General features: G+C 41.6%; 1 protein-coding gene across 2 annotated transcripts in view; it reads right to left on the bottom strand.

Annotated features, from left to right (window-relative positions):
* Positions 1 to 14,682: 14,682 nt before the first annotated feature.
* The window catches only part of MINPP1 (multiple inositol-polyphosphate phosphatase 1), a 45,777-nt gene continuing 34,280 nt past the window's right edge, over positions 14,683 to 26,179 (bottom strand). The window contains exon 5 of one of the 2 annotated variants that reach the window (XM_039238542.1): positions 14,683 to 16,087. In XM_039238542.1, coding sequence (XP_039094473.1) covers positions 15,691 to 16,087 — 397 coding nt within the window. In that variant the 3' untranslated portion in view covers positions 14,683 to 15,690. The remainder of the gene's footprint in view (positions 16,088 to 26,179) is intronic. The other variant, XM_039238543.1, reaches the window with a different exon arrangement.

Below are 26,179 nucleotides of genomic sequence, written 5' to 3'. Positions count from 1 at the left end.
GAGCCTGTTTCACTGTGTCTCCCTCTCTCTCTCTGCCCCTCCCCTGTTCATGCTCTGTCTGTCTCTCTCTCAAAATAATAAATAAATGCTCATGCTCTGTCTCTCTCTCAAAAATAATAAACAAATATTAAAAAAACTAAAAAAAAAAAAAAAAAGCCATCATCTCTTACTAGTTAACTTGGGAACAATCCTACCAAATACATTTCTTTTCATGGTGCCATTTTCCTGTGCCCTTTGACATTCATGCAACTTATGTTATTGCACAACCAACCTGGAGTATCTGAGAATGAATCACTCTTAGTTAACATTCATAAATATATGGAAGGGAAGGAGGGAGAAGAAGAAAATGTGAGCCTCACCTTTCTAGCTTAGCAAAGTTCAAGCCGGTCATTTTAAAAAGTCAATTTCATGTGAAGAATGAGGTCATTTTATGTGCTAAAGATACATGTGCTGGCCATGGAGGATGTTATTCCTTGATGTATTTCCTTGAATACATTCCAGAGACTTTTTTTTTTTGAGTCATCGAAACATGGATGAAAATTCTAGTGAACACAGGGTTTCTCTATGCCTTTCCTCCTCTGTGCACAGACCCCGTGACTTCCAAGGGCACCCAGTTCGATCACTGAGAAGAAATACGACACGCTTGTCCCTTGGCTGACCTGTTCATCATCCTGAACTGAGACTTGCTTTTGGTGCCAATAAAACACTATTTTGCTGAGGACAGAAATACACCCATTCCCTCTGGCTTTGGTTGTCCTGGCACATCCATGTTCTCTAGCTCTTTGGCTGGAATCATCCAGATAAGAATAATTATGAGCCAAGGCCCTTTCCAAAACGACATGTAAATGTGACAAAAAGGTAGCTATTTAGGCTAGTCTATGTTTTGGGAATGACTGACAAATTCAGATTTTGATCATTATTTTTAATGTTTGTTTATTTCTGAGAAACAGAGAGAGACAGAGTGTGAGCATGGAAGGGGCAGAGAGAGGGAGACACAGAATCTGAAGCAGGCTCCAGGCTCTGAGCTGTCAGCACAGAGCCCCCGACACAGGGCCCAAACTCAAGAATTGCAAGATCATGACCTGATCCGGAGTCGTTCCCTTAACTGACTGAGCCACCCAGGCATCCCTGATTTTGATTTCTATTAAGACAAATAGACCTAAGGGGCGACTGTTCTTTGGTGGGAATGATCCACTCAGAAAAACAACTAAGTTATTCTTTCGTGCTGAGGAACTGACCGATGCAGCCTGGTGGGCCAATCAGTGCACTGTACAAAATACTCAGTCAGAAGGAGTTCTGCTAATGGTAGAGCCCCAAACACCAACCATGCGGTGTGGACGGTGTCTCAGGAGACAGATACGAGTGTGTGTCGGCAAGGCTGGCATGGTGGGCCCACTGCTGGCACAGCAGGGGAGAACACCAGTTCTGGAGTCACACTGCTGGAATTTGCCTCCTGCCTCTACTGCTCCCCAACCTTGGACAAGGTGCTTTTCTCTGAGCCCCACCTTCCTCGTCTGTGAGATGGAAGTGAGAACAGTGTCTACCTCATGGGTCATCAGGAGGGCTAGTGACTGAGTCCAGGGCTAGTACCGTGTGGACACATGACATCAGTTCCTATGGCTCGTCCTCCCTGCCCGTCGGCATGGCTGAAATCAGCGGGACAGGAAGTTGGCGTGCCAATGGACAATTTTTCAGCTTCAGACCGCAGCTTCCTCCAGACAGATTTTCATGAGCAACATAGGTCATACTAAAAAGGAGTGGGATTTACATAGGGAGAGATAACAGGGACTTGGGGTTTCAAATGCCTCTCTCCTTCCTTTTCCTTCCTCTTGGCCCTCTTCCCACCTTACATCCTTGAGGGAAACAAAAATGAAAGCACAAAAAAACAAGGCCAGGCAAATGCACGTCCTAAGACTTTGGCCCCTGAGCCCCCGCAGACCGCAGTGAGCTGGACCAGCCCTTGTGGAAGGTCCCTTCCACGTGGCCAGAGGCAGGCCGGGTGTCTCAGAGCAAAGGAGCTCTTACGTCCCTTCCCTCACAAAGCCCAAACCAGGTTTCTCTGTATCTGAACATCGCACATTGCAAGAGCACAGAAGAGGGAGTGCAGGGAGAACTAGAAAGTTGGCAAAGCAACACGTTCTAAAGAGCCTGTGACCCTTCCTAGCACTCGGCTGCTCCAGGCTCTCTTGGGGTGAGTGCAAGCCCCAGGACTCCTGGTCTAGGTAATCCCCGTCATCGGTTGGGGGGGGGCGGAGGGGGGGCAGAAAGTCAAAAGACTCTAGAGCACCCGCCATACCTGGCTCAGAGGGTTACCTCGCTCAACGCATTCAGTATTTATTTTACGGAGTCCCTAGCGTGTAGTAAGCACTTGTTCCAAATGCCGAACCCTCACACACCCCAGTTTAGAAGTCAGTTTCAAAGACAAAGAAGTCACAAGCCGTTGACCCATGCTCTTCAAACCTGCCCTCTACTCTCCCTGAGCTTAACTCCTTCCCCTGTCAAAGGCTTTGCCCTTTACCCTTGACATGTGCTGAGGACAGGGTGTGAAAGCGAGGAGGAAAGGGGGCAGAAGGGAGGTTCGAGCTTCCAAAGCTAGCAGGTAACAGGCATCAAGAGATGGATGTTTTTGGCTGTTTGCCCTGGTTTCTTTCTTTCTTTCTTCTTTTTTAAATGTTTATTTAATTTTGACAGAAAGACAGAGTACAAGCAGGAGAGGGGCAGAGAGAGGGAGACACAAAATCCAAAGCAGGCTCCAGGCTCTGAGCTGTCAGCACGAAGCCCGACGTGGGGTTCGAATTCACAAACTGTGAGATCATGCCCTGAACCATGGTCCTGAACTCACAAACCATGAAATGAGCCAAATTTGGGTAGAGCCACCCAGGCACCCTGGCTTCACTTTCTTCCGCACTGAGCTCAGAACACCAGTCCCAGCAGGGAAGCGGTGGGGGATGGGACTGGATCTCCCAAGGTCTCTTTAGATTTGTAACTCTGGGCACAAAAGCCTCAGTTCTTCTCCCTTGGTCCCAAGTTCTTATGGACCTCTCATTGCTGTCAGTGGATTGCTTTTGACCCAATGGAGAAATTAGCATTTGATCTGGACTGGGGAGAAAGCGACTAGCAGATGATAGCCTGCACTTGTTTGCTTTGGGAAATGATTTGCCTGCTTTACATCGCAAGCAGGAAGATGTTAAAATAGGATTAGCTGAGAGCAATAATAATCCACTCAAGTGTGGTGAGCTGAGCTGAGGCCAAGTGCTGGAGACAATACAAGATGCCCCACCAGATGCTTCCTTTCCAGGCCAATCCAGATCATTGGTTATGCCCGTGCAGGTCCCAGAATGCAGCTGGAGGCGCAGTGCAGGGAAAGCTGGGCACAGGCTCCTCTAAATCACAGAAGGACTGGGTTTTCCAGTGGTGCCTTTAAAGTCCCATTTACGTATCCTCACCATTTACAATTAAATCAACTCACATTAACACGCTTATATTTTTGCTTTGGGGTTTTGAAACTGAACAAACTCAGTTGATCAGGACCCCTTTGTGCTTAAAAAACAGAGGACAGAATTCACAGGGGAAGAAAGACCCTCCAGATCTCATGCTACAAGGGCTGTCTCCCTTGTTCTGTCATTAACATACTCGCTCAGGGGCTCTCTTCATTTTCCAGAGGAGACCAAGCGGGTGAGACATCACACTGGTAGGCAGCTAAACAGGTCACACCAGACCCTGATGATGTTTGGGGGGGATGGGGTAGGGGTCGTGGGGTCTGGAGCCGAAGGCCAAGAATGAACTCTTCGATGTTTCTTTATTTTTGAGAGAGAGACAGAGAGACAGAGACAGAGAGAGAGAGAGAGAGAGAAACAGAGCGTGAGCAGAGAGGGGCAGAGAGAGAGGGAGACACAGAATCCGAAGCAGGCTCCAGCCTCTAAGCTGTCAGCATAGAGCCCAATGCAGGGCTCGAACCCACGAAGTGTGAGATCGTGACCTAAGCCCTGAGGCGAAGTCAGATGCTTAACTGATGGAGCCACCTACGTGCCCAAGAACGAGTTCTTGAAGACGTCTTTGGTGCAAAAAGGTAGTTTTATTAAAGCTCAGGGACAGGACCCCCCAAGCAGAAAAGACTGCATAGCAAGTGTTGGAGAGTCTGGGGAGATAGTCAAGAGGGAGTTCCAAAGAGGCTTTCACATGCTAAAGACTTACTAGAGGCCTAGTTATTGTGAAGCTAACGTGGTTCCCTCTAAAAAGCAGGAACATTAAGACAGTAGGGAGTTTCTTGTAAACTGATGGGAGACTCGCATTTTTTTCCCTTCCTGTTTTGGGGGTGGCTGGGAGTGTCCAAGGAATATCACGCAGATCCCATCTGATCTGTGGGGCAGGAAGGGGGTGCTAGCTTGTGCTTCACCCCTTGGCCTGCCTCATGCTTCCTCATCAGACCCCAGGACTGAACTTCAGTCTAGCACTCTTGTCTGGTCCCCAAACATGATGCAGCCTTCTCATTGCGGCTGGTGCCTGAAGCTCCTCTAGGAACTAGCTGCTAGCAAGTCAGGACCTGAGCCTGGGCTTCTTTAACTGGCTGAAAAAAACATTGCCAGTTTTCTGAAAGTTTCAGGTTTTGTGGCTTTTAAAAAAACGTCTCTTTAGTTTGTCTGGTTGGTAAATGAAAAGGCAACAGGTATTTTTTGCTGGGCCCCCCTTCCTTGATGGCATGGTAACCTAAGAGCCCTCAGTTACCCTAACTGATAAGAGAGCATAAGCAATAAGCTCCCTGATGAGGGAGCATAAGGTTAGCTGACAGGCTGCAAACACCCCCCACCTCACCCCACCCCCGGCACTCCCCTCCCCTCTCCCTCACCAGGGGGGACATGTGTGATGTTCCTCAGGCACTCCTGGCTGCCCAAGGACAAAGGAAAGGGGAAAAAGAAATGGTGAACTGATAGAGATCATAGTCCTGCAGGACCCGAGTCTCCATCTATTGACTATTCAATAGATTCAATATGACTATTGAATATTTTAGCAAATCAGGAGAAAAAGGCAATCTTATCAACAGTCTAATCTCCAGAAACCTATAGACTCCTGGAGCCCCAACATCAACCGTCCATAGTGATGTGGGAAACAAAGGCAAAAGGAAATGGCAGATAAAACTAAATCTCTTTATAACCTGCAGCCCATTGACAACTACTTGAGGCAAGTCCAGAGTATAACATTTCTCCAGGAACCCCCTACTGTCTCAATACTAATGATTTGCTGGTGGGAAAACCACCTTAGCTTCACAATAGCTAGGCCTCCTGTATCCTGTGAGTCTTCTTTAGCAGATTAAAATTTCTTTGTAAACTTCTCCTCAACCTTATCTCCCCACAACTCCATAGTATATAACCAGTCTCCTCATGATCCCTGGCAGCTCTTTCTGCCCACCAGTCCTATCCCTGGGCTTCAATAAAATCACCTTTCTGCACCAAAAATGTCTTCAAGAATTCTTTCTTGGTCGTGGGCTCCCAAACCCGTGAAACCCACCATCATCCTCAAACCCTCATCACTAACTACCTCCTCTGTCTCTGTCTCAGGCCTATTTATTGCTTGCCCTGACTACTGCTCCCAGTTTAAGCTGAGATTGTAAGAACCACACTACAAGCTTCTTTCTCAATTGCTGCCCTTTGCTCTTTGCATAAAAATCCACTTTTGCATCAGAGAGGTTCTACTTTTGAAAGCTTATCCAACCTTCTGTTTGTATTCATCGCAGCAACAGCTCTTGAGTCAGAAAGCAGAATCCCATCCTGCCCCAGAAGGTCCTAGTGAATGTGGGCACAATCAGAGGCTGTTGGTTCCTTAAACTACAGAATTCAGAAGTAGGTTAAACTTTAAATATCTCAGTCCAAAGGCCTCAATTTACAGAGGAATAAACTGGTTCAGAGCAGCTCAATAATTTTTCCCACATTTGGGAGTACTCACTGATATTAAAAATATATACAGTACTTGGACTGATCAAGATGATTCAGAAAGTCCATACTTTGACATACCTCTTCTTGCTCAAATACTAATACAGTATAAGATTTTTTAAAAAAGGGGGAGTGCTTCGTGGCTCAGTCTGTTAAGCTTAGTCTAACTCAGGCTCAGGTCATGATCTCACAATCATAGAGTTCAAGCCCCGCATCATGCTGTGTGCTGACAAGTCGGAGCCTGGAGACTGCTTCACATTCTAGGTCTTCCTCCCTCTCTGTCTCTCTTCTGCTCTCTCTCTCTCTCTCTGAAAAACGAACATAAAAAAAAAAGACAAGACATGAAGGTCTGAAATACAGAATTACATATTCCATGAGCTGGAACAGAAGAGTAACACGGAGCAGTGAGAGGGGCTGGCCCTCCCCAGGAAGCAGCAGAGGGGGCTGGGCCTGTAACTTCTGAAATTTAACGGGGACTAAAAATGTTCCAAACGAGGTGAGAGATTAATAATTTGTTGCTTGAAACCAGGGTCTGGGGCTTCAAAGGATGAACAAAAGTGATGTACACTCACTCCCTAGGGACACAGCTTAAGAGGAAGGGATGGGCCTCGGCCCACAGCAGGACAGCGGGCCATGCTGAAGTCTAAGAGTGGCTGGGTGACACAGCACATCCCCAAATATTGTTATAAGTGTGGCTTGGGACTGGGAATCTAGGTTGTGGTAACTGCAAAAACACCAGGCACGTCAAAGTGAGGATGGAAAGAGGAAAAGGAGAAAAAGCAGACGTAAATAAACGCAAGTTCCATGCTGAACAAGTGTGCGCAGGACATTTCCAAAAAGAAATCTAATGCTAGGAAGAGAAAAATAAATAAATACATAAAACAAAATCAATGGTGGTAACATGAATTCACTCAGAAGGAAATGAAAATTAATTTTAGGCCATAGGCTGACAAAGACTTAAAATGAATGTTCAGAATGGCCAAAGAGATAACTGAAGATTAAACTTCAGTTTAAGGGAACAACAACAAAAAACCCCACAAAAACATGGAAATTAAAACAGGTGGATATGAAAAAGAACCCATTAGAAGTATTGGAAAGTATTTTTAGTCACTGAAGCTTTTAAAAAGTAGTAAGGAATTTTTTTAAAAAATTTTTTTAAATGTTTTATTTATTTCTAGGAGAGAGAGAGAGAGACAGTGTGAGCAGGGGAGGGTCAGAGAAAGAGGGAGTCACAGACTGAAACAGGCTCCAGGCTCTGAGCTGGCAGTCAGCACAGAGCCTGATGCGGGGCTCGAACCCACAAACCACAAGATCATGACCTAAGCGAAAGTCAGATGCTCAACCGACTAAGCCACCCAGGCGCCCCAGTGAGGAATTTTTTAAAAACCCAAAACACCTCACCAAATTGGTGTGGTAAGAACATCAGACAGAAAGCAGTATCCAGAGACAAAGGTTAAAAAAAAAAAAAAGAAAGAAAGAAAGAAAGCAGCAAGAGGCTTGGGGGATCAATTTACAGGTGAAGAGATTGAAAGGATCCAACATAACACCTGACAGAAATTCCAGTAGACTGGAACGGAGGACAGGCAGAGAAATAATATTTCAAGAAAGAAAAAACAAGATGGTTCCAGAACTAGAAGAAGACATGAGCTTTGAGGTCTACCCTCTCATACTAAACAAAGACAATTCCAGACTTAACAATTATAGTTTATCAAGGGTAAAGAGAAAAATCTAAAATCTATCAGAGCCTACAGATAATCCAATAGAAAAAGGGGGAAAGACTCAAACAGGCACCTCACCAAAATAGCTGTGTAACGACCATTTGAAAAGCAGCCCAATTCCATTAATTACCTAAGAAAGGCAAATTAAAACCATACTGAGATAACACACCCGGAAAATAGTTAAAGTAGGAAAGATGGATAATATAATGTAGAATTGTCAGCCAAATGGCATTGCCACATGCTGTTGTTGGGGGTGTGAATTAGTACAACTGCTCTGGAAAAATGTTTAGCACTAACTATCCAAACTCAACATAGACATAGCCTATGACCTAGCAATTCCACTCCTAATGGAATTGATACATATTTAGAAATGCATATACATGTCCACCAAAGGCACAAGAATGTTAATAATGGCACTACGCTCCTGCCACAAACTTGAAACTAACCCTAATGTCCATCAAGAGATGAATGGGTGAATTATGGTATATTCATATAAGACAATATAATATAATGAGAGTGAATGAACCACCATTCATGAAACATGAATAAGCCTCATAAAACAGTATCGATTGAAAGAAACCACAGACTAAAACAAAATATTTGCAAAACATTTATTTGATAAAGAATCTGTATTCAGAATCTATAAATAATCTTTACACATTTCAATAAACAGAAGACAAACAACCCACTGTTGGGCAAAATATTTGAACAAGTGCCTTACCAAAGAAGAGACAGGAATGGTGGTGACCCTCTAAAAAACTTGGCGGGGGGGGGCACCTGGGTGGCTCAGTCGGTTAAGCATCTGACTCTTGGTTTGGGCTCAGGTCACTCTCTTGTGGTTTTGTGGGTTCGGGGCCCACGTCTGGTTCTGCGCTGACAGTGTGGAGCCTGCCTGAGATTCTCTCTCCCTGCCTCTCTACCCCTGCTCCACTTGCACTGTCCCTTTCTCTCTCAAAATAAATACATAAAAATTAAAAAAAAAAAAAAGGACTTAGAAAAGAGAATCTGATACGATGGCCAATGATGGCATAATTTTTTTAACTTTCCCCCACCCATTGCCTCCCATAAAAACAGAGCAACAAAAATGATAAAACCAACACCCCACAGACAACATCCACAACACAAGTTGATGAAGTAGCCCCTGGCCTGTACCATATTAAGCATGGTCTCCATGGGAACAGTGGAGTAGTTGATGAAATGGGGAGTCACCCACAGGTACTCACTGAAAGTAGAGGGCCAGTACCTGACAGCAGCCACACCGCTGCTGAGTTTTCAGCTCTGAAAGGACTTAAGCAGGGGCCGTGAACCCCTAAACGCCAGCTGCTGGCGCTCCCTTCTAGGATATGGCCTCACTTCAAGGAGATTCTCCAGGGAATAAAAATCCATACAAGTGGTAGAACAGGGAGATAAGGATAAAGGAAAGAGAAGGTCCAGATGAAAATTGGGGATGGGACTGAATCAGGAAGAGTTCATGAAGGGCGAGGGACAGCCCTTCTGATCAACCCCCCACTCCACATCCCTGCCACCAGCCAAGGTGCAGGAACAGGAATTGGCAGATTATAGGAAAATCCCACATATTAGTGCACAAGCTCCCAGGTGAGGTCAGTGCTGCTGGTCTGCAGGCTATACTTTTAAGTGGTAATGTTATCACTGAGAGATCAACTTTTGTATTCAGGTCCTCAGACTGGTAAATATTTTCTATCAATGCCTGTATGGAACAGGATTCTGACATAAAACCACCCAGTAGTCATGTGGTATTTGCTTTAACCCACGTTGTTTTTGCAATGGGGATCCAAGTGGCACATTTATATGATAGAGTAGGGCAGAGATCATTGATAGGGCATAACATATGCAACTTGCATTAATTCTTGTCTTTCACATCCTCCACCCCTTAGAATTCTGCATCACGCATATGTGGTAAAGCATCTGCCCACTGCCTCTGCTGTGTGCACAAAGAACCTGGCTTTATGGACTCAAAGGGGAAGTCATGGGAGTGAGGCTGTAAAAGCTCATGTAGGTGGCTGCCCTCCTGAATGAAGCAATGGAAGGGAAATGGAAGGTACACAACATAACCATCATCCCCATTATTTTGGAACTGAAATGACCTAGAATCTCCAACAGGGTCTGACTTGTACTTTGCTTTGAAATACTACAGGTACATGGGGCACCTGGTGGCCCAGTCGGTTATGTGTCCAACTTCGGCTCAGGTCATTATTTTGCAGTTTGTGGGTTTGGCCTGGAGCCTGCTTCAGATTCTGTCTCCCCCTCTCTTTGCCCATCCTCTGCTCACACTGTGTCTCTCTCAAAAATAAAGAAACATTAAAAAAAAATTGAAATACTACAAATATAATTTTAAGGGATGATCTGTGATGCAACAACCTGCCCTCCCAGTGAACCCAGAAAGCCTTCTACACCAGGTGTGTGGCACAATCCACTGAGCCTGAAGAGACAGGAGGAACCCATCTGTCTTGAGAAAGGTCATCTGAAAGGCTCTGATGACATTTTGTCTCCCTTGGCCTCAGCAGTTAGAGCCAAGGGCTCTGGAGAAGGACAAAGGGAGCAGCATTTTCATTGCACTGGTGAGCATAATCAAGAGATTTATGTGCTGTACAATCAGAGTGCATTACTCAAACAATCTGCATACCAAAGTGCCTCAGATGAACTTGAAATTCCATTCTTACCACTGATAGAAGGAATTCATTTGAATAGAGCTTCAAGTGTTAACACAAAAAAACTCCAAAACAAACAAACAAAGAAACAAAAAAAAACGGGCACTGTTATGCTCAACCTCATTTCTGCATCTGCAAAATGGGTTTCACACTATAGACCTCACAGTCCATAACACAGATTAAGCGGAATAACAGTAAAATACCTTCTGAAGTACATGGTAAGTATAGGTATTTCCTTTACCCAATGGGAACTATTAGTTTACACACAATCTTACAGGGAACCTAGTTAACACCAGGTACATTGAGAAAGATCAAATATCTCATTACATTATGGCTTTGTACCATGAGATGATTTTTCTCTGAAGACGAGACTTGGTGAATCCCTATTTGGGCAAATACTAACAAATAACATATGCCCTGATCTACAGTGGTGCTTATAAAATACTCAGGAACCAGAGCTTTTAGATCTGTCAAAGAAAACAGTTCTCTGAAGCTCACAGGGCTGGAGGGAAGTCTTCCAGCTAGGCTTCTATTTTTTCAAGAGTGGGGCTGCTAATAGCCAGACTCGAAAAGCAAGTATTATTCAATCTCCCACCTCCAGCAGGTGATAAGGTAAACATCAGCATTATTTGTTTGAAAAAGCTGCACAGGGCTGGCTGCCCCACTCCACTTCTCGTCTCAGCTCTGAAGACTTGCAACCAGGCTCACGCAGAATCCCAGCGGCGTCTGGTTGTCACTCAGCGAGGAAAAGGCAGGGCCTCGCTTCTCTCATTCCTTCTATCTGTCCCAAGCGTCTCAATCTGTCCTCAGACTCTTTCTCAGTCATCTTAGTAGAGAAACGGCAAGGAAATCTCTGAAAGCCAGTTTCTTTTCCCACTCCGGACAGCACTCGAGTAGGGGAAGATTACAAAACTGTAACCATCTAAAAAGAGTCACGTCAGGAAACCGGGCTCTCCTTGTCATCCCCCTAATGCAGTGACAGAATGTCAGGGAGCAATACTGCAGACAGAAGAAAAAGCACTCTGTGGTCCCCACCATCTCGGGAAGGCAAGGGAAAGGGCAGGCATGGTCAGGGGAGGAGCGACTATGGCTAACACAGGGCTAGTGTTCTTCCAATCTCCACGGAAGAATGTTTCTTACCAATTAAAGAGAGCTTTCTCATCTGGAGCCACCCAAAGACATACATCACCATCTGTGGAATTTGTATCAAAACTGGATTTTTTTTTTTTAAAAAACAGTATTTGTTGAAAAGTCTCCAAAAGCACCCATATTGCTAACGTTTGGTCAAAAGACAATCAGAGCCAAGGTTGGCAGCATGAACTCTATAAAGAAAAAGGCAGGGAGAATCCATAGATTTCCATCCCAGCTAATCTTTCATGTTAGCTGTTTCAGAAATCATGTACGATATTCTAGTGGAATTTTCTCATACTAGGAGTATTATTGAATTTGGAAGGCTGTCATTTTAATGAACAAATATTTGTTCTACCAGTACATTAAACAAGTGTGAACATGAACTGCTGGAGTCTAAATGGCTTAAAATCTCGGAATAGGTGGAAGGTGTTGAATTGAGACTAGTTTTAGAGTAAAATGAAGAATCCCTCTATCTTACAATATATTACTTTAGTAGTGATAAAATAGTTTTCTTTTTTTAAGGTAAACCGTACACCGAGCTGGGGCTCAAAGTCACAACTCCGAGATCAAGAGTCACATACTCTACCCAGTGAGCTGCTGGGTGCCCCAAATGGCTACAGTTCTAAAAGTCAACCTCCTCCCAGGTTGCTAGGTAGGATGCTCAAACTACAAATCTTTTAATTGGGAAGAACATGACTTTTTTTTTTTTTGCTGTGGAAATTTCTCAAAATACTATTATATATACACATGTACACATATACACACCACACAATAAAAAAACTTAACTGGGGCACCTGGATGGCTCAGTCGGTTAAGCGGCCGGCTTTGGCTCAGGTCGTGATCTCACAGTCCGTGGGTTCGAGCCCCGCGTCGGGCTCTGTGCTGACAGCTCGGAGCCTGGAGCCTGTTTCAGATTCTGTGTCTCCCTCTCTCTCTGACCCCACTCATACTCTGTCTCTCTCTGTCTCAAAAATAAAATAAACGTTAAAAAATTAAAAAAAAAAAAAAAAAACCTTAACAGGATGTGAAGGTGCTTAGGAGTGGCCTGAGCTGCTGGGTGAGTGGAGGGAAATGCTAAGGGAGTAAGAAAGAATGGTTTGGAAGGAACACAGTAATCTGGGAAGCAAGTTCAGGATGGCCAGATATAGGCAAATTGTATGGTAATGCAAATATTTATTTTCAGCTTCCATTCAGAAGACAGTCTGAATTCCAAGGATCATTAATGAACCACATGAAATACCCACCTTAGAGAAATATATTCTGAAAATTTACACTTAACATCTTCTGGTTGGGTTGTTATGTGTGACTCCCAGATATCTGAGGGCATGTGTCAGTTCTGTAGGCTACAAAAGGAAAGCGACCAAGGGAAGATGCGAAAGTTGATTGTGCCTGGGAAAAAAACAGCTCTTTTTTCTTTACGAGTTCAGTTTTGCTTTCAGTGTTAAAGATTATATACAAAAATAGTATCAAGTGAATGATTACGGGTTGGAGAGCAGAAGCCTCAAAATGATAACATGACTATAAAAAACAGTACGATGTATGCATACATCAAGTCGTAGACTAGACAGAAAAAATGGCTCATGTCCACAGGCTGTTATGAATCGACCAAAAATGTCAGAACCAGCAGTCAGTAAATTTTGGCTTAACCGAATAATATGGTCATCTATTATTACAAACTTGTTAGCCAAAGATCATTTTTTGATGTTCAACTTTTTATATATCCCATCCTGGAGAAGACCGTTGGTTTTTACCACAAAATTCTTCAGTTTTAGGCATATCCTCAATGGGAATAATAGCCCCAGGATAATAACACAATCTCTGTAGCATTAGCTAAACTGGACCACATACCCTCCTGCCTGAAATATTGACTGTTAGGATGACTATTGGGTCCTTTTTAACAATAAAATTAAATGACTCTGGGGCACCTGGGTGGTTCAGTTGGTTAAGCGTCCGACTTCGGCTCAGGTCATGATCTCAGTCTGTGAGTTCGAGCCCCGCATTAGGCTCTGTGCTGCCAGCTAGCTCAGAGCCTGGAGCCTGCTTCAGATTCTGTGTCTCCTTCTCTCTCTCTGCCCCTCCCCTGCTCACTCTCTCTCTCTCAAAATAAAATACATTAAAAAAGTAAAAAAACAATAAAATTAAATGACTCTTATAAACCTTTCATGAGAAAGTTTATGAATCAAAAATTGTTTAGTCAATGTGTCAAACGCCAAGCAAATGTGTTTTAAGGGCTTGTAAGAGAACTCCCTTGGAAGAACTAGGTCCATTCTATTTTATATGCCTATAGACTGAGTCTAGTGTGCACACATATCAAGTACTCAAGTATTGATGAATTGACAAAATTAATTTGTGACAAATAATCAGGATCGAGAAAAGTCTTCAAGAGAAAACACAGCAGAGTAAATCCCTCACTCAATAATGAGATGTACAGTATGTCCTTTCACAGAAAATGCGAGTCCTCACAACAATACTGCAAGGTTCCATGAGTCAAGCAGCAATGGAATGGTGAAAATACTGAATTAAAAAAATTTTCTTTTAATGTTTTTATTTATTTCTGAGGGAGAGAGAGGCAGATAGCGTGAGCAGGGGAGGGTCAGAGAGAGAGGGAGACAGAATCTGAAACAGGTTCCAGGCTCTGAGCTAGCTGTCAGCACAGAGCCCGATGCGGGGCTCAAACCCATGAACTGTGAGATCATGACCTGAGCTGAAGTTGAATGCTTAACCAACTGAGCCACCCAGCCACCCCATAAATACTGAATTTATATGTTGGTTACTTCGAGGCACAGAACACAAAAAAGACCTTAACAGTTCTTATTTGGATCTAAAAACAGGGTGATGGATATGAATGCTGGTTATAGTACTCTATTCTCTGCCCATTTAAAAAAATAGGTAACACCAGACCTTTGCCGGGACCATCAGCAGTGTATTGTGTATTGGTGCATCACCAGTATTTACCAGCTAATTATCTATTTTATAAACGTAATTCATTTGAGGATCAATCATCAACAGATGGTCTATACATCTTCTTTTATAATTTCAGTATATAGTTGTGACATTTCTAATCTAGAGTTTTAGGAAAATTAATTTTCATTCCTCTTAAAGAAGTGGAAATTTACTTGAGGAAATTTCTATTAGAAGAAAATTGCCTTATATAGTTTAGTCAAAGCTTCTTGAAATTCCAACTTTTTACCATCAATTACTGTCTGTATTATCAACACAGCAGAAAAGACCTGATAATAAAGTCACAAGAATTCTGTTTATTATTATAGCAAACACTTTCATGGCATCTGACAAAGCCAGAAATATCTTTTGACAAATGGGTTCAGATCCATGAAACCAAGCCAGCCAGGATGAAGTCCTTATTGGGGGTTGGGGGAAGGGGGAGAATGGAAAAGCAGTAAATAACTAAAAGATACATTTCACACAGTAGCAAAATATAAAAAGAAGCAAAGTGACAGAATGAAAAAAACCCTGTGAAGCAACCAATTAAAAAACTTTGATTTCTGAAACTTTCTTTCTGTCTTACTGGCTGCTAATGGTCCCTATCATCCCTTCACCATTATAAAGGCAGAGCAGCTAAGGGAGTAATTAAAGAATGGCCTCGCAAGACTCACTAGGATAGGTCAAGAGGAATTACTGAAAAGGTGTTCAGATACTTTATAAAATGTCTATTTTATTATACTCTGTCTTCCTTCAGTGAAGGTGTCCATTGAAAATCACACTCTGTTTCTTAGTATTATTTCAAATCCTTAAGTAGAGAGGTTAGCTTTCTTCCGGAGTGATGCTCTAGGGGCTCCACGAGATTTCTGCCGCAGACAGATGACAGCAGAGCTGTGCCACCAGTGGGAAAGCCAAGGGTGACACAACTGTGAGGTTCCTATGCTTCGTTCAGTCAAGTTATGGATCATACACAGCACAGACGTTGTGATTCCAGCACTTTCCAGGATCCTTCTGAAATCATGTTCTATGTCAGTGTGAGAGCTTGTCTATAAATAGGAAGACTCTAATTTCCGTAAACAGCTATAGGGCCAACTACTTCTTCCAACAGACTTTTCCCCTTGAGAGAGCTGCCCCAGTGAGGAGCCGTGCTCACACATCTCCATCCAGATTCAAAAGGAAACTCGACATCTTTCTGTGAAGAGACAGAAAGACGCACGTACTGGGAAAGCTTCCTGGGAATGCAGCCTGCCCGGCTTGTGCAAGCATGGGATCACCCCTGACGGGTGGAAAATCTTATTCGGTTACTCATAGCTCATCAGACGTGTTGTTCACCTTTGGTAATTCACACTCGTCACTGGTGCGACAGCTCTGGAGAAGGTCCCTGTAGTGGTTCTTCAGATCCTCATACAGGGAAGCAGTCTCCTGGGAGTGAGCCAATGGCAACACCTTTTCATTCAACAGCATCTGCACTCGGAACTCTTCTTTGGGAGTCGTAGCGTTTTTACAGTGGTAAAGCACAAATATGAGGTTTGAGGCATAGGGCACGATGTGGCCACTTCGGAACTTGCGATGCATTTGTTCCTTGTAATTGTAAGCTGTCAGGGGCTCCTTATCTTTGAAGTAGCCCATGAGGGAGAGCAGTGGAAGAAGGGTCTCTGCGTGACCAAACTGCAGGACGACTGGGGAGGAAACTGGCTGAGACCTTAAAAGACAAATGGAGAAAAAATATGTATATGCATTCATGTCATGGGAGGTAGTATCTGCACTAGTGAGAAGTAGGACACAACTCTCTCACCTTTTCAAATCTTTATACACAGACGTCAAGAATACGGCTAAAGCTCTGTGTGGCTGAGAACTGAAGGTTTTATACTCAGAGTTCAGTTCCAAATTCAGGATTGCTGTAGTATTACAAATCCACTAAAACACTGTGCACACTTGCTATTCTTTATGTTCAAAGAGAGAAGAGGGTCTTTCTTAGTAGATTAAAGAACTCAAAGCAGATACAGATTTCAAAACTGTATGCCTTTCCATGAACGAAATGGAGCACACTGCCCTTAGTAAACATGGATCACTCCATGGAGGTCTTCTGAATGAACCTCAGGTTCTACTGTATCTGTATCTAGGAAATGGGGACAAGCAATACTCAGTAAATTTTGTGGTTAAAACCTGTGTGAACAGTGAATGGTAATTCACATAATCCTTCAATGTTTTATAAGACCCACCTTGGGCACTACACTGGGAAGAGAACCACAAAGGCTGGAAACACAATCTGTCCCAGCTGCGCTGCTATGTTTGTGGCTGGAGTGGAGTCTGCACAGTGCCAGCCATCAATGGCTTTCCACACCATAAGCTAAGTCATTTCTTTTTACTGCAAGTTTTCTACTCCTTCTATCCCTTTTTTTGGTAAAGGCTTTTTTTTTTTTTAATAAGCAGCAGCAAATGACTGCTTACTTTTTCCCCAACGTTAACAGAAAAAACATGACTTTGTTCTTAAACAAAATCTGTAAATCTATTCAAACATGCTGAGCTGTCTAATCAATTAGCCTGCCAGCCCCACACCAGATTACACACTTGCTGCACCTGGGTTTCCCAGTGGATAGCGGCATTTAAGCAGGTTTTGGATCTTCATGATTCCCCATGAAATCAGATGGAACTAGAGAGCAGATCCCAAACCAAATGGAAACATTTACAAATAGCTATATGGAAAAGTTTTCTCGGTGAAGCACCAACAGCCTCAGACCTAAATATTATGATCAGTGTCTGTGTGGAAAAGCATGCTGTGAAAGCTCGGACCTGGTGGGTGCAGGGAGCTCACACCTGTAGAGTGCAGAGAGAGCTCACACTTGGTGGGTGCAGGGAGCTCGCAACTGGTGGGTGGGTGCAGGGAGAGCTCGAGCCTGGTGAGTGCAGGGAGGACTAGCACAGGCCTCTCCCGGGGCTGGAGAAAGCTAGCCCCTGGAAACTCTCAAAACGGCCACTCCAAGATGTTGGTCAGCACAGAGGCCACACACACTATAAGCTGCTGGGAGGGAGTCAAGACAGAGCCGGACAGGGACAGCAAAGACCAAGAAAAGTGCAGGTTCAGTTCAAGGTCGGGGCAGCGAACCAGAGCTGGGAGATCTCAGAAAGCAACTGCCATACTTCTGAACAGCACACACATGTAGCACCGGAGAAGGGAGCTCTAGGAGGTTATAGAAGCAACCTAACGTGAGCCACCTTCTAAGTATTCAGAAAAACTAAATGCACATTAAAATGAGCAACAGAAAAGTAAACAGAATAAGGAGAAATACATCCCTACAAAAAAATAAAAGTATATATGGTACTAGAAATACATCCTCAAAAATACATAAGAACTGTAACGTCCTATTTTACAGTTATCCACTATTTTGAGATTAATATTCTCTAAAAGGGAATAAGCCCTTTAAGAAGAGGGAGTAAGAGGGGGGTTACTCCCCCTTCTTATTTGGTATATTTTAATTAGGTCATCTGAAGTATTTAAAACCTGTATTTATTTCCAAGAAGCAACCCCTTAGGCCCAAGTGACACAGCAGGTCATTTAGACCACACTTATATTTGGTTTCACCTGCAGAGCTAGTTTAAAATTTTGCATTATTTGTTAGTGTTTAAAGATTGGGTGATCTCAGATTCTTAAAAATCCACAGATTTTTGGCTCTTCTTGAAAACCTGAAATATCTGAGAACGTATGCTCCCACAGGGCAAGGATCGGCTGAACAGGAATAAGGGTCACTCCAGAGAGGGCATATGCCCACTGCCCGGGACACCTACCACTGCGCACTGTCTGACCAAGGACGGATTCATTCGCTACCTGCCTGGTGCCTTTATACATGTGAGTAAATGCAAGCCAAAGCTAATACCACTGTCATAATGCAAATACAATGGAATTTAATAATAATATATATTAAAGAAAGTAAGTAATGTAAAAATATAGTTGACCCTTTAACAATGTGGAAGTTAGGGGCACCAAACCTCTGTGCAGTCAAAATTCTTTGTATCACTTTCTGACTCCCCAAAACTTATCTACTAGCCTGCTGTGACTGGAAGCCTTTTTGATGATAATATAAGCAGGTGACTGTTTATAAGAGACTGCTGATTGACTGTATCTAATACATTGACTGGAAGCTTTTTTGATAACATAGTTGATTAACTGTTTATAATAGTTGTTTATAAGTTTTATAAACTGTTGTTGATTGCTGTTTATAATATACTGATTGTATATAATACATATAACAATTTACATGTTAGAGTATGTATTACATATGTAATACAGCATATTACATATTTCATATGTAATATACATTATATGCATTATATCCTATATTCTTACAGTAAAGTAAGTTAAAGAAAATATTAAGAAAGTCCTAAGAGAAAATACATTCACAGTACTGTACTGCACTTATTGAAAAATATGCACATATAAGTGAACCTGCCCCGTTTAAATCTGTGTTGTTTGAGGGTCAACTGCACTGGTTTACATGTCAAGTCATCTAGCACAAGGAAGCTGCTGCAAAGCCAGGACTGGCTCTCATCCTGAGGCTCCACTCCTGTTATCTACAGGACCAATCAGGATGCGGAGGTCCTGCAGAAAGACCCATCAGCAACTCTCCTCTCCTCCCCACTGAGGAACTCCAACAAATGTAAGACAGTATATAATACAAACTATTCTAGTTTCATCGAATTACAGCAAAATTATTAGTGAACTATTTTACATTCTTTATCAAGTCGTCGAAATGCAGTGTGTACTTCACACTCATAGCACATCTCCATACAGACCGGCACCATTTTCAAGTGCCAAATGATAAGCACATGCAGCTGGTGATTCCTGTGTATGACAGTATGGAGTATACATACACAGTAGTACACAAAAGCCAATACAGAGAAATAGAGAGAAAATACAGAAATACAGAGAAAACAGAAGGAAAGATATGAGACAAATAACAAACATACATATAAAACTATGTGTGCTAGGAGGGCACCCAGGTGGCTCCATCGGTTAAGCATCCACCTTCGGCTCAGGTCATATCTCTTGGTCTGTGAGTTCAAGCCCCGCATTGGGCTCTGTGCTGACAGCTGAGCCTGGAGCCTGCTTCAGATTCTGTGTTTCCCTCTCTCTCTCTCGGCCCCACTCCCACTCAGCCTTTCTCTCTCAAAAATAAATAAACATAAAAAAAAACTTAAAAAAAAAATACATGTGCTAGGGAAAGGGAAGAAACCGACAAGGCCATGTACAAATCATGAGTCCAAAGTCCCAGTAATTACATCCAAGCTACAGAAAAAATTAAACTTAGGTTGTAACCCACATTTAAAATTTCAACCTAAAGGTTCTTTAGGTTTATACATAAAGAGCAATAAACTCATTTTCCCTATTGACTTACTTTACTGTCAGTTACATGTTAATATCAGCTATTTTTTAGAAGAAAGTTGACACAAATTATGCTTTGAAAATGCTTGGTAGGAGTTTCATGGGAAATCAAATTAGTTTCTATATTAGATTCACATAGGGAGCTTTATTAACAAAAATAAATGTCTTCTGCCATTTGATACATCTAAATTAAAAAAAAAATTTGTTTTATGTGTATTGCACCATTATTTATAATGGCCAAGACAAAGAAGCACCCCTAGTGTCCATCTACAGATGAATGGATAAAGAGGTGTTATATACATGTGGTATATACACACAATGGAATATTACTCAGCCATAATAAAGGAAGAGATCTTGCCATTTACAACAATGTGGATGGACCTACAGGGTATTATGCTAAGTGAAATATATTAGACAGAGAAAGACAGATATCACGTGATTTCACTCATACGTGAAATTTAAGAAACCAATGAACAGGAAAAAAAAGACAAAGAAACCCCAGATTCCTGAATAGAGACAACAAACTGGTTGTTGCTAGGGATGGGGGTGTGTGTGGGGGGGGTATGGGTGTGATCGATAAAGAGGTACAAACTTTTAGTCACAAAATAAATGGGTCACAGAGATGAAAGTACAGCATAGAGAACACCATCAGTAAGACAGTAAGAATGTTGCTTGGTGATAGATGGTGACTACACTTACGGTGAACACTGAGGACGGTACAGAACTGCTGAACTATTACTTTCTACACCTGGAACTAATATAACATGGTATATTAATCATACTTCAATAAAAAAACTTTTATTGTAGTATTCCTGGCAAATAGTAAGAAACAGTCAAATTTTTACACAAATGCCATGACTGTTATCTTCCCATACAGATGAGTCTTTATTAAAGACGCTGGCATCACAAAAAATTATATTTTTAAAGGTCTAGTTAAATTCGCCAATATAATAATAATAACCTGAAACAAGTTAACTACAGATTAGAGTGAAAACTAATAAAGCCTTCCCCCAAATAGTCTTAAAAACTAAATACACTAATTTGCTTAGCAATTCAAACGTACATGTAAGAAATAAGGAACTTACAATTATTTGCAGGTTGTATTTTCTACAATAACCAATAAAAATATTTTAAGTTTATGAGACAATACCAAATATAAAGGAGAAATGAGCACAATTTCAAAACTAGAGACTTTTCAAAGACCATTTGATTATGGTGTTAGTAGGTGTGACAGGGTTAACCATTCCCTGCCAAGTGCCAGGTCCAATGCTAGGTGTTTTTTGTTGTTTTTGTCCGTCTTTAGAAGGGGAGGAAAAATAAGAAAGGTGGTGAGATGAAAGAACAAAAAATCCAAATAAAACATAATCCTGGCTCTTGCAGATTAGCACTTAAATGAAAGCAAACCCTCCTGTCTGGGGAAGAACTGAATGAGCTTAGCTGAAGAGGTGGGGGCTCAGCAGGGTCACACACACATTCCTAGTGAGTCTTACAGCAGAAACGCTGCCTACTGTGGCTCAGTGAAGTATCACAGCTGGTTTACCCTGTGATGTGGATATTATCATCCCCTGTTAACAGACAAAAAAACTGGGGTTAACTTACTTATCTAAGTGATCTTTACTGAGCATACAATAAGAAGACACTTAATTGATTTGGCTTATGGCTTTTCAAAAATGTCAAGAAAGCAGAGTATCAAAAAACTGGCTTAGAGGAATTTTATCTCATAGAAAAAAAACAAAATAGAAAAGAATGCCTTAGGATATTTTATAAAATATATTATCAACATGAATATAAAACTGAAACCCTAAAGTAGCCTAAAAATTCTTTAAGCACTTTCTTTTAAAAAAAAATTACTTTTAATATTTATTTTTGAGAGACAGATCATGAGAAGAGGAGGAGCAGAGAGAGAGAGGGAGACATAGAATCAGGAGCAGGCTCCAGGCTCTGAGCTGCCAGTACAGAGCCCAACGCGGGGCTCGAAGCCACAAACTGTGAGATCATGACCTGAGCTGAAGTCGGATGCTCAACCAACTGAGATACCCAGGCGCCCCTCTTTAAGCATTTTCAAGTTTTATACAATTTAAAAAATATTTTTCTTTGTTTTTGCATTAAAAAAAAATTCAGGGCACCTAGATGGCTCAGTCGGTTAAGCAGCTGACTTCAGCTCAGGTCATGATCTCTCAGTTTGTGAGTTTGAGCCCCATGCTGGGCTCTGGGCTGACAACTCAGAGCCTGGAGCCTTCTTTGGATTCTGTGTCTCCCTCTCTGTGACCCCTTTCCGACTTGTGTTCTCTCTCTCAAAAATAAACAAACATTAAAAAAAAAGACTTAGAGCTCGCCAAATGTCCAGGTTGGGTTAAGGTAAAAATAATTTAACATACTCTTAAGTAAGAGATCTAAAAGAATGTTAAGTATTTTTTGTACTAACTCAAAAGTAGTTCCGTTAAATTATACCTCATAATATAAATCACCTCAGTTTCCAACATACTTGTTTTTCTTCACTATTTTATGTTTTCCTAGCTGAATTCATCTTAGTAATCCTTAATGGTTCCAGTGTTAAAACTAAATATATTAAAGCAGTCTTCTTCAAGACTCCCCAAGAAAGTAGAATTAAAACATCTAACTCATAATTACAAGGTATAAAATTCCAAAGAATGAAGCCAATAATTTTTCATTTTATACTCTCTAGTACAAATCAGGGATCTACTTATAGCTAAGAAAGTCAGAATACTTTCCTTATAATGATTAAGCAATATGTAAGCTGATTTTTACTTTATTGTTTAAAAATCAACTGCCAAAATATCAAACTCCAGGTATATATTTTTTAATGTTTATATATTATTTTGAGAGAGAGAGTGCATGATAGAGTGTGAGCAGGGGAAGAGCAGAGAGAGAGGGGGACATTGAATCAGAAGCAGGCTCCAGGCTCTGAGCTCCAAGCTGTCAGCACAGCATCCGATGTGGGGCTCAAACCCATGAACTGTGAGATCATGACCTAAGCCAAAGTCAGATGCTTAACCAACTGGACCACCCAGGTGCCCCTCAAATTCTAGGTATAAAAACAGTAACCAAAACAAACTGAAAAGTCAGTTAAGTGGGAAAACCTCAACTGTTACTAATGAATGACTAGGGGCTCAATGTGGACAAGTCAGAGTTGTTAACTTCAAGGGACCCTGGGGAGCACCTACACCTAATGAGTTTTACCTTCAAGAACCGAGCCAGGTCCTCACAGTGAATCCCTGGTTTCTGGCAGTGGGAGGGGAAAGGAACCATTTTGAAAGATGCCAGAGCTTTCTGTTCCTCTTAACAAGGCCTGCCCTCAGGAGAAACTGTTGCACCAGAGTTTAACCTACCCAGGGGCAGGGAAATACCGAGCTGTAGCCACTTCCACCCATCCCGTGCCACCGAAGGAGGGCGAAGAGCGAGAAGCACTGGTGCCATTCACAGCCTGAGCCACAAACTCATCAAAAGACTGAGACCACACTGCAAGTCTACAGAACTATACACCTCACCACCACATGACTAAGGGCTTATCTATCACAGTTCTTTGTACCCAGTACATTAAGTCCATTTAAACAAAAAAATTACAAGGCATACTAAAAGGCAAAATACAGTTTAAGGAGACTGAAAAAACATCAGAGACAGAGTCAGATATGGCAGATAAGGTGGGATTAGCAGGAACTTTTCACTATGATTCATACGTAAGGGCTTTATGGGCGCCTAGGTGGCTCAGTTCATTGTGCATCTGACTCTTGATTTCAGCTTAGGTCACAATCTCACAGTTCGTGGGATCGAGCACCACAACACAGGAGCATGGAGCCTAAGATATTCTCTCTTTCTCTCCCTCTCTCTCTCTCTCCCCCCCTCTCCCAGCTTGTGTGGCTCCCTCCGCCATGATAAAAAATAAAAACAACAACAAATATTACAGAAATTTGTAAGGGCTTTAAAGGAAAAGCTGAATAACATGCAAAAATGGATGGATAATGTAGAGAGGTGGAAATTCTAAGAAAGAATCAAAACAGTATTAGACATTAAAAACATGGTACAGAAGTGAGGAATGCGTCTGTAACCTGGACACGGCTCAGGAAGGAATCGCCAAGCCTGGGCATATGACAGCAGAAACTTCCCAAACCAAATACCACAGAGAATAAAGACTGGAAATAGCAGAACAGAATATCCAAGAACTGTGGGGACATCACTAAAGGCTTAATTAACATGTGTAATGGGAATACCAGAGGAGAAAGACAGAAGATGATGCAATATTTAAAGCAATAATGACTGAGAATTTCCCCAAACCACAGATCCAGGAAGCTCAAACACCAAGGAAATAAATTTAAAAAACAAAACAAAAAACCCCACTGTACCTGGACATACCATAATCAAACTTCATAATATCAAAGAAAAAGAAAACAATCTTGAAACAAGTCAAGCAAGCAAGACTTGTATTTATGTGTTAAGGGAAAAAGCCCACTAATCTAGAATTTTGTACCATGCAAAATTATCCTTTAGAAGTGACAGAGAAATAAGAGTTTCTCAGACAAACAAAAATTGAGGGAATTTGTTGCCAGTGGACATGGCTCACGAGAAATGTTAAAACAAGTTCTTCAGAGACAGGAAAATTGTTATAGGTCAGAAACTCACATCTACACAAAGAAAAACACTGGAGATGACTAAGTGCAGATAAAGTAAAAATGTTTATTTTTTTCTTTAACAACATTTTTTTAACATTTATTTTTTGAGAGACAGAGACAGATAGAGTGTGAGTCGGGTAGGAGCAGACAGAGAGGGAGACACAGAATCTGAAGCAAGTTCCAGGCTCTGAGATGTCAGCACTGAGCCCAATATAAGGCCTGAACTCACAAACTGCAAGATCATGACCTGAGCCGAAGTCAGATGCTTAACTGACTAAGCCACCAAGGAGCCCCTATATTTTTTATCCTTAACTGACCTAATAGATAATAATTTGTTCAAAATAATAATAGCAATAATGCCCCTAATTATATACGCATGTACATGTGTGTGAAGACACACATGTATGTTTATGTGTAAGTAAAATGAATGACAGCAATGACTCAAAGGACAGGAAAGAAAAATTGGGAACAATTTGTTAATAAGGTACTTGCACTACCCATGAGTGGTAACAGTGTTACTTGAAAGTAGACTTAGGTTAGTTGTATAGGCAAACTGCAAATTCTAGGGCAACTACCAAACAAAGAAATACAGCTGATATGCTACGAAAGGAGAGGAAATGGAATGATATAAAATCCTCAACTCAGAGTAACTGGTTTTGTTTACAGATGACATGACTGTCTATGTAGAAAATCCAAAAAATCAACAAAAAACCTCCTGGTACTAATTAGTATATATAGCAAGGTTGCAGGATACAAGGTTAATACATAAAAGCCAACTGCTTGTCTATCCACGAATAAACAAGTGGAAATTTGAAATGAAAAACAGATTGTTGTTTATATTAGTACCACCAAAATGAAATACTTAGGTATAAAAAAAACAAAATAGGTCTGAGATCTACATGAGAAAAAGTACAAAACTCTTATGAAAGAAATCAAAGAGGACTCAATATTGTCAAAATGTCAGTTCTTCCCATTTTGATCTATGGATTCAATACAATCCTAATAAAAATTCCAGCAAGTGATTTTGTAGATATCAACAAACTGATTCTAACGTTTACAGGGAGAAGAAAAGACCCAGATGAGCCAAGACAATACTGAAGGAGAAGAAGAAAGTTGTTGGATTGACATAACTTGATTTCAAGAACTACTGCAACTTTACAGTAATCAACGTAGTGTGGTCCTGGCGAAAGTAAAGACAAAACAGACCAATAAAAAGGAAAAGAGAGCCCAGAAATAGACCCCTACAAATAGAGGCAGTTGATCTTTGACAAAGTAAAGATCACACAAAGCAAAGATAATACAATAGAGCAAAGACAATGTTTTCAACAAATGGTACTAGAACACTGGACATGAAGAAAAAAAATGTACCTAGACACAGACCTTGTACCCTTCACAAAAACTCAAAAGGATCACAGACCTAAATGTAAAACTCAATACTATAAAACTCCTAGAAGATAACATAGGAGAAAAACTTTCACGACCTTGGTATTGCAAGGACTTTGAGGCAACACCAAAGGCATGATCCACGAAAGGTAAAAAATTAATAATCTGAACTTCATTAAAATTAAGAATTTCTGCTCTACTAAAGACAATGTCAAGAGAATAAAGACAAGTCACAGACTATGAGAAAATATTTAAAAAGACATATCTGATAAAGGACTGTTACCTCAGCAAAGAAGATAAGTGGATGGCAACTAAGCATATGAAAGGTGCTTAACATTATACATCATTAGGGAATCACAAATTAAAACAATGAGATACCACCACACACCTATCAGAATGACGA

This window comes from Hyaena hyaena, unplaced genomic scaffold, assembly GCF_003009895.1.
Source record: "Hyaena hyaena isolate Hyena2069 unplaced genomic scaffold, ASM300989v1 scaffold_141, whole genome shotgun sequence".
NCBI classification, from domain to species: domain Eukaryota; kingdom Metazoa; phylum Chordata; class Mammalia; order Carnivora; family Hyaenidae; genus Hyaena; species Hyaena hyaena.
This window is presented reverse-complemented; position numbering and strand designations above follow the sequence as displayed.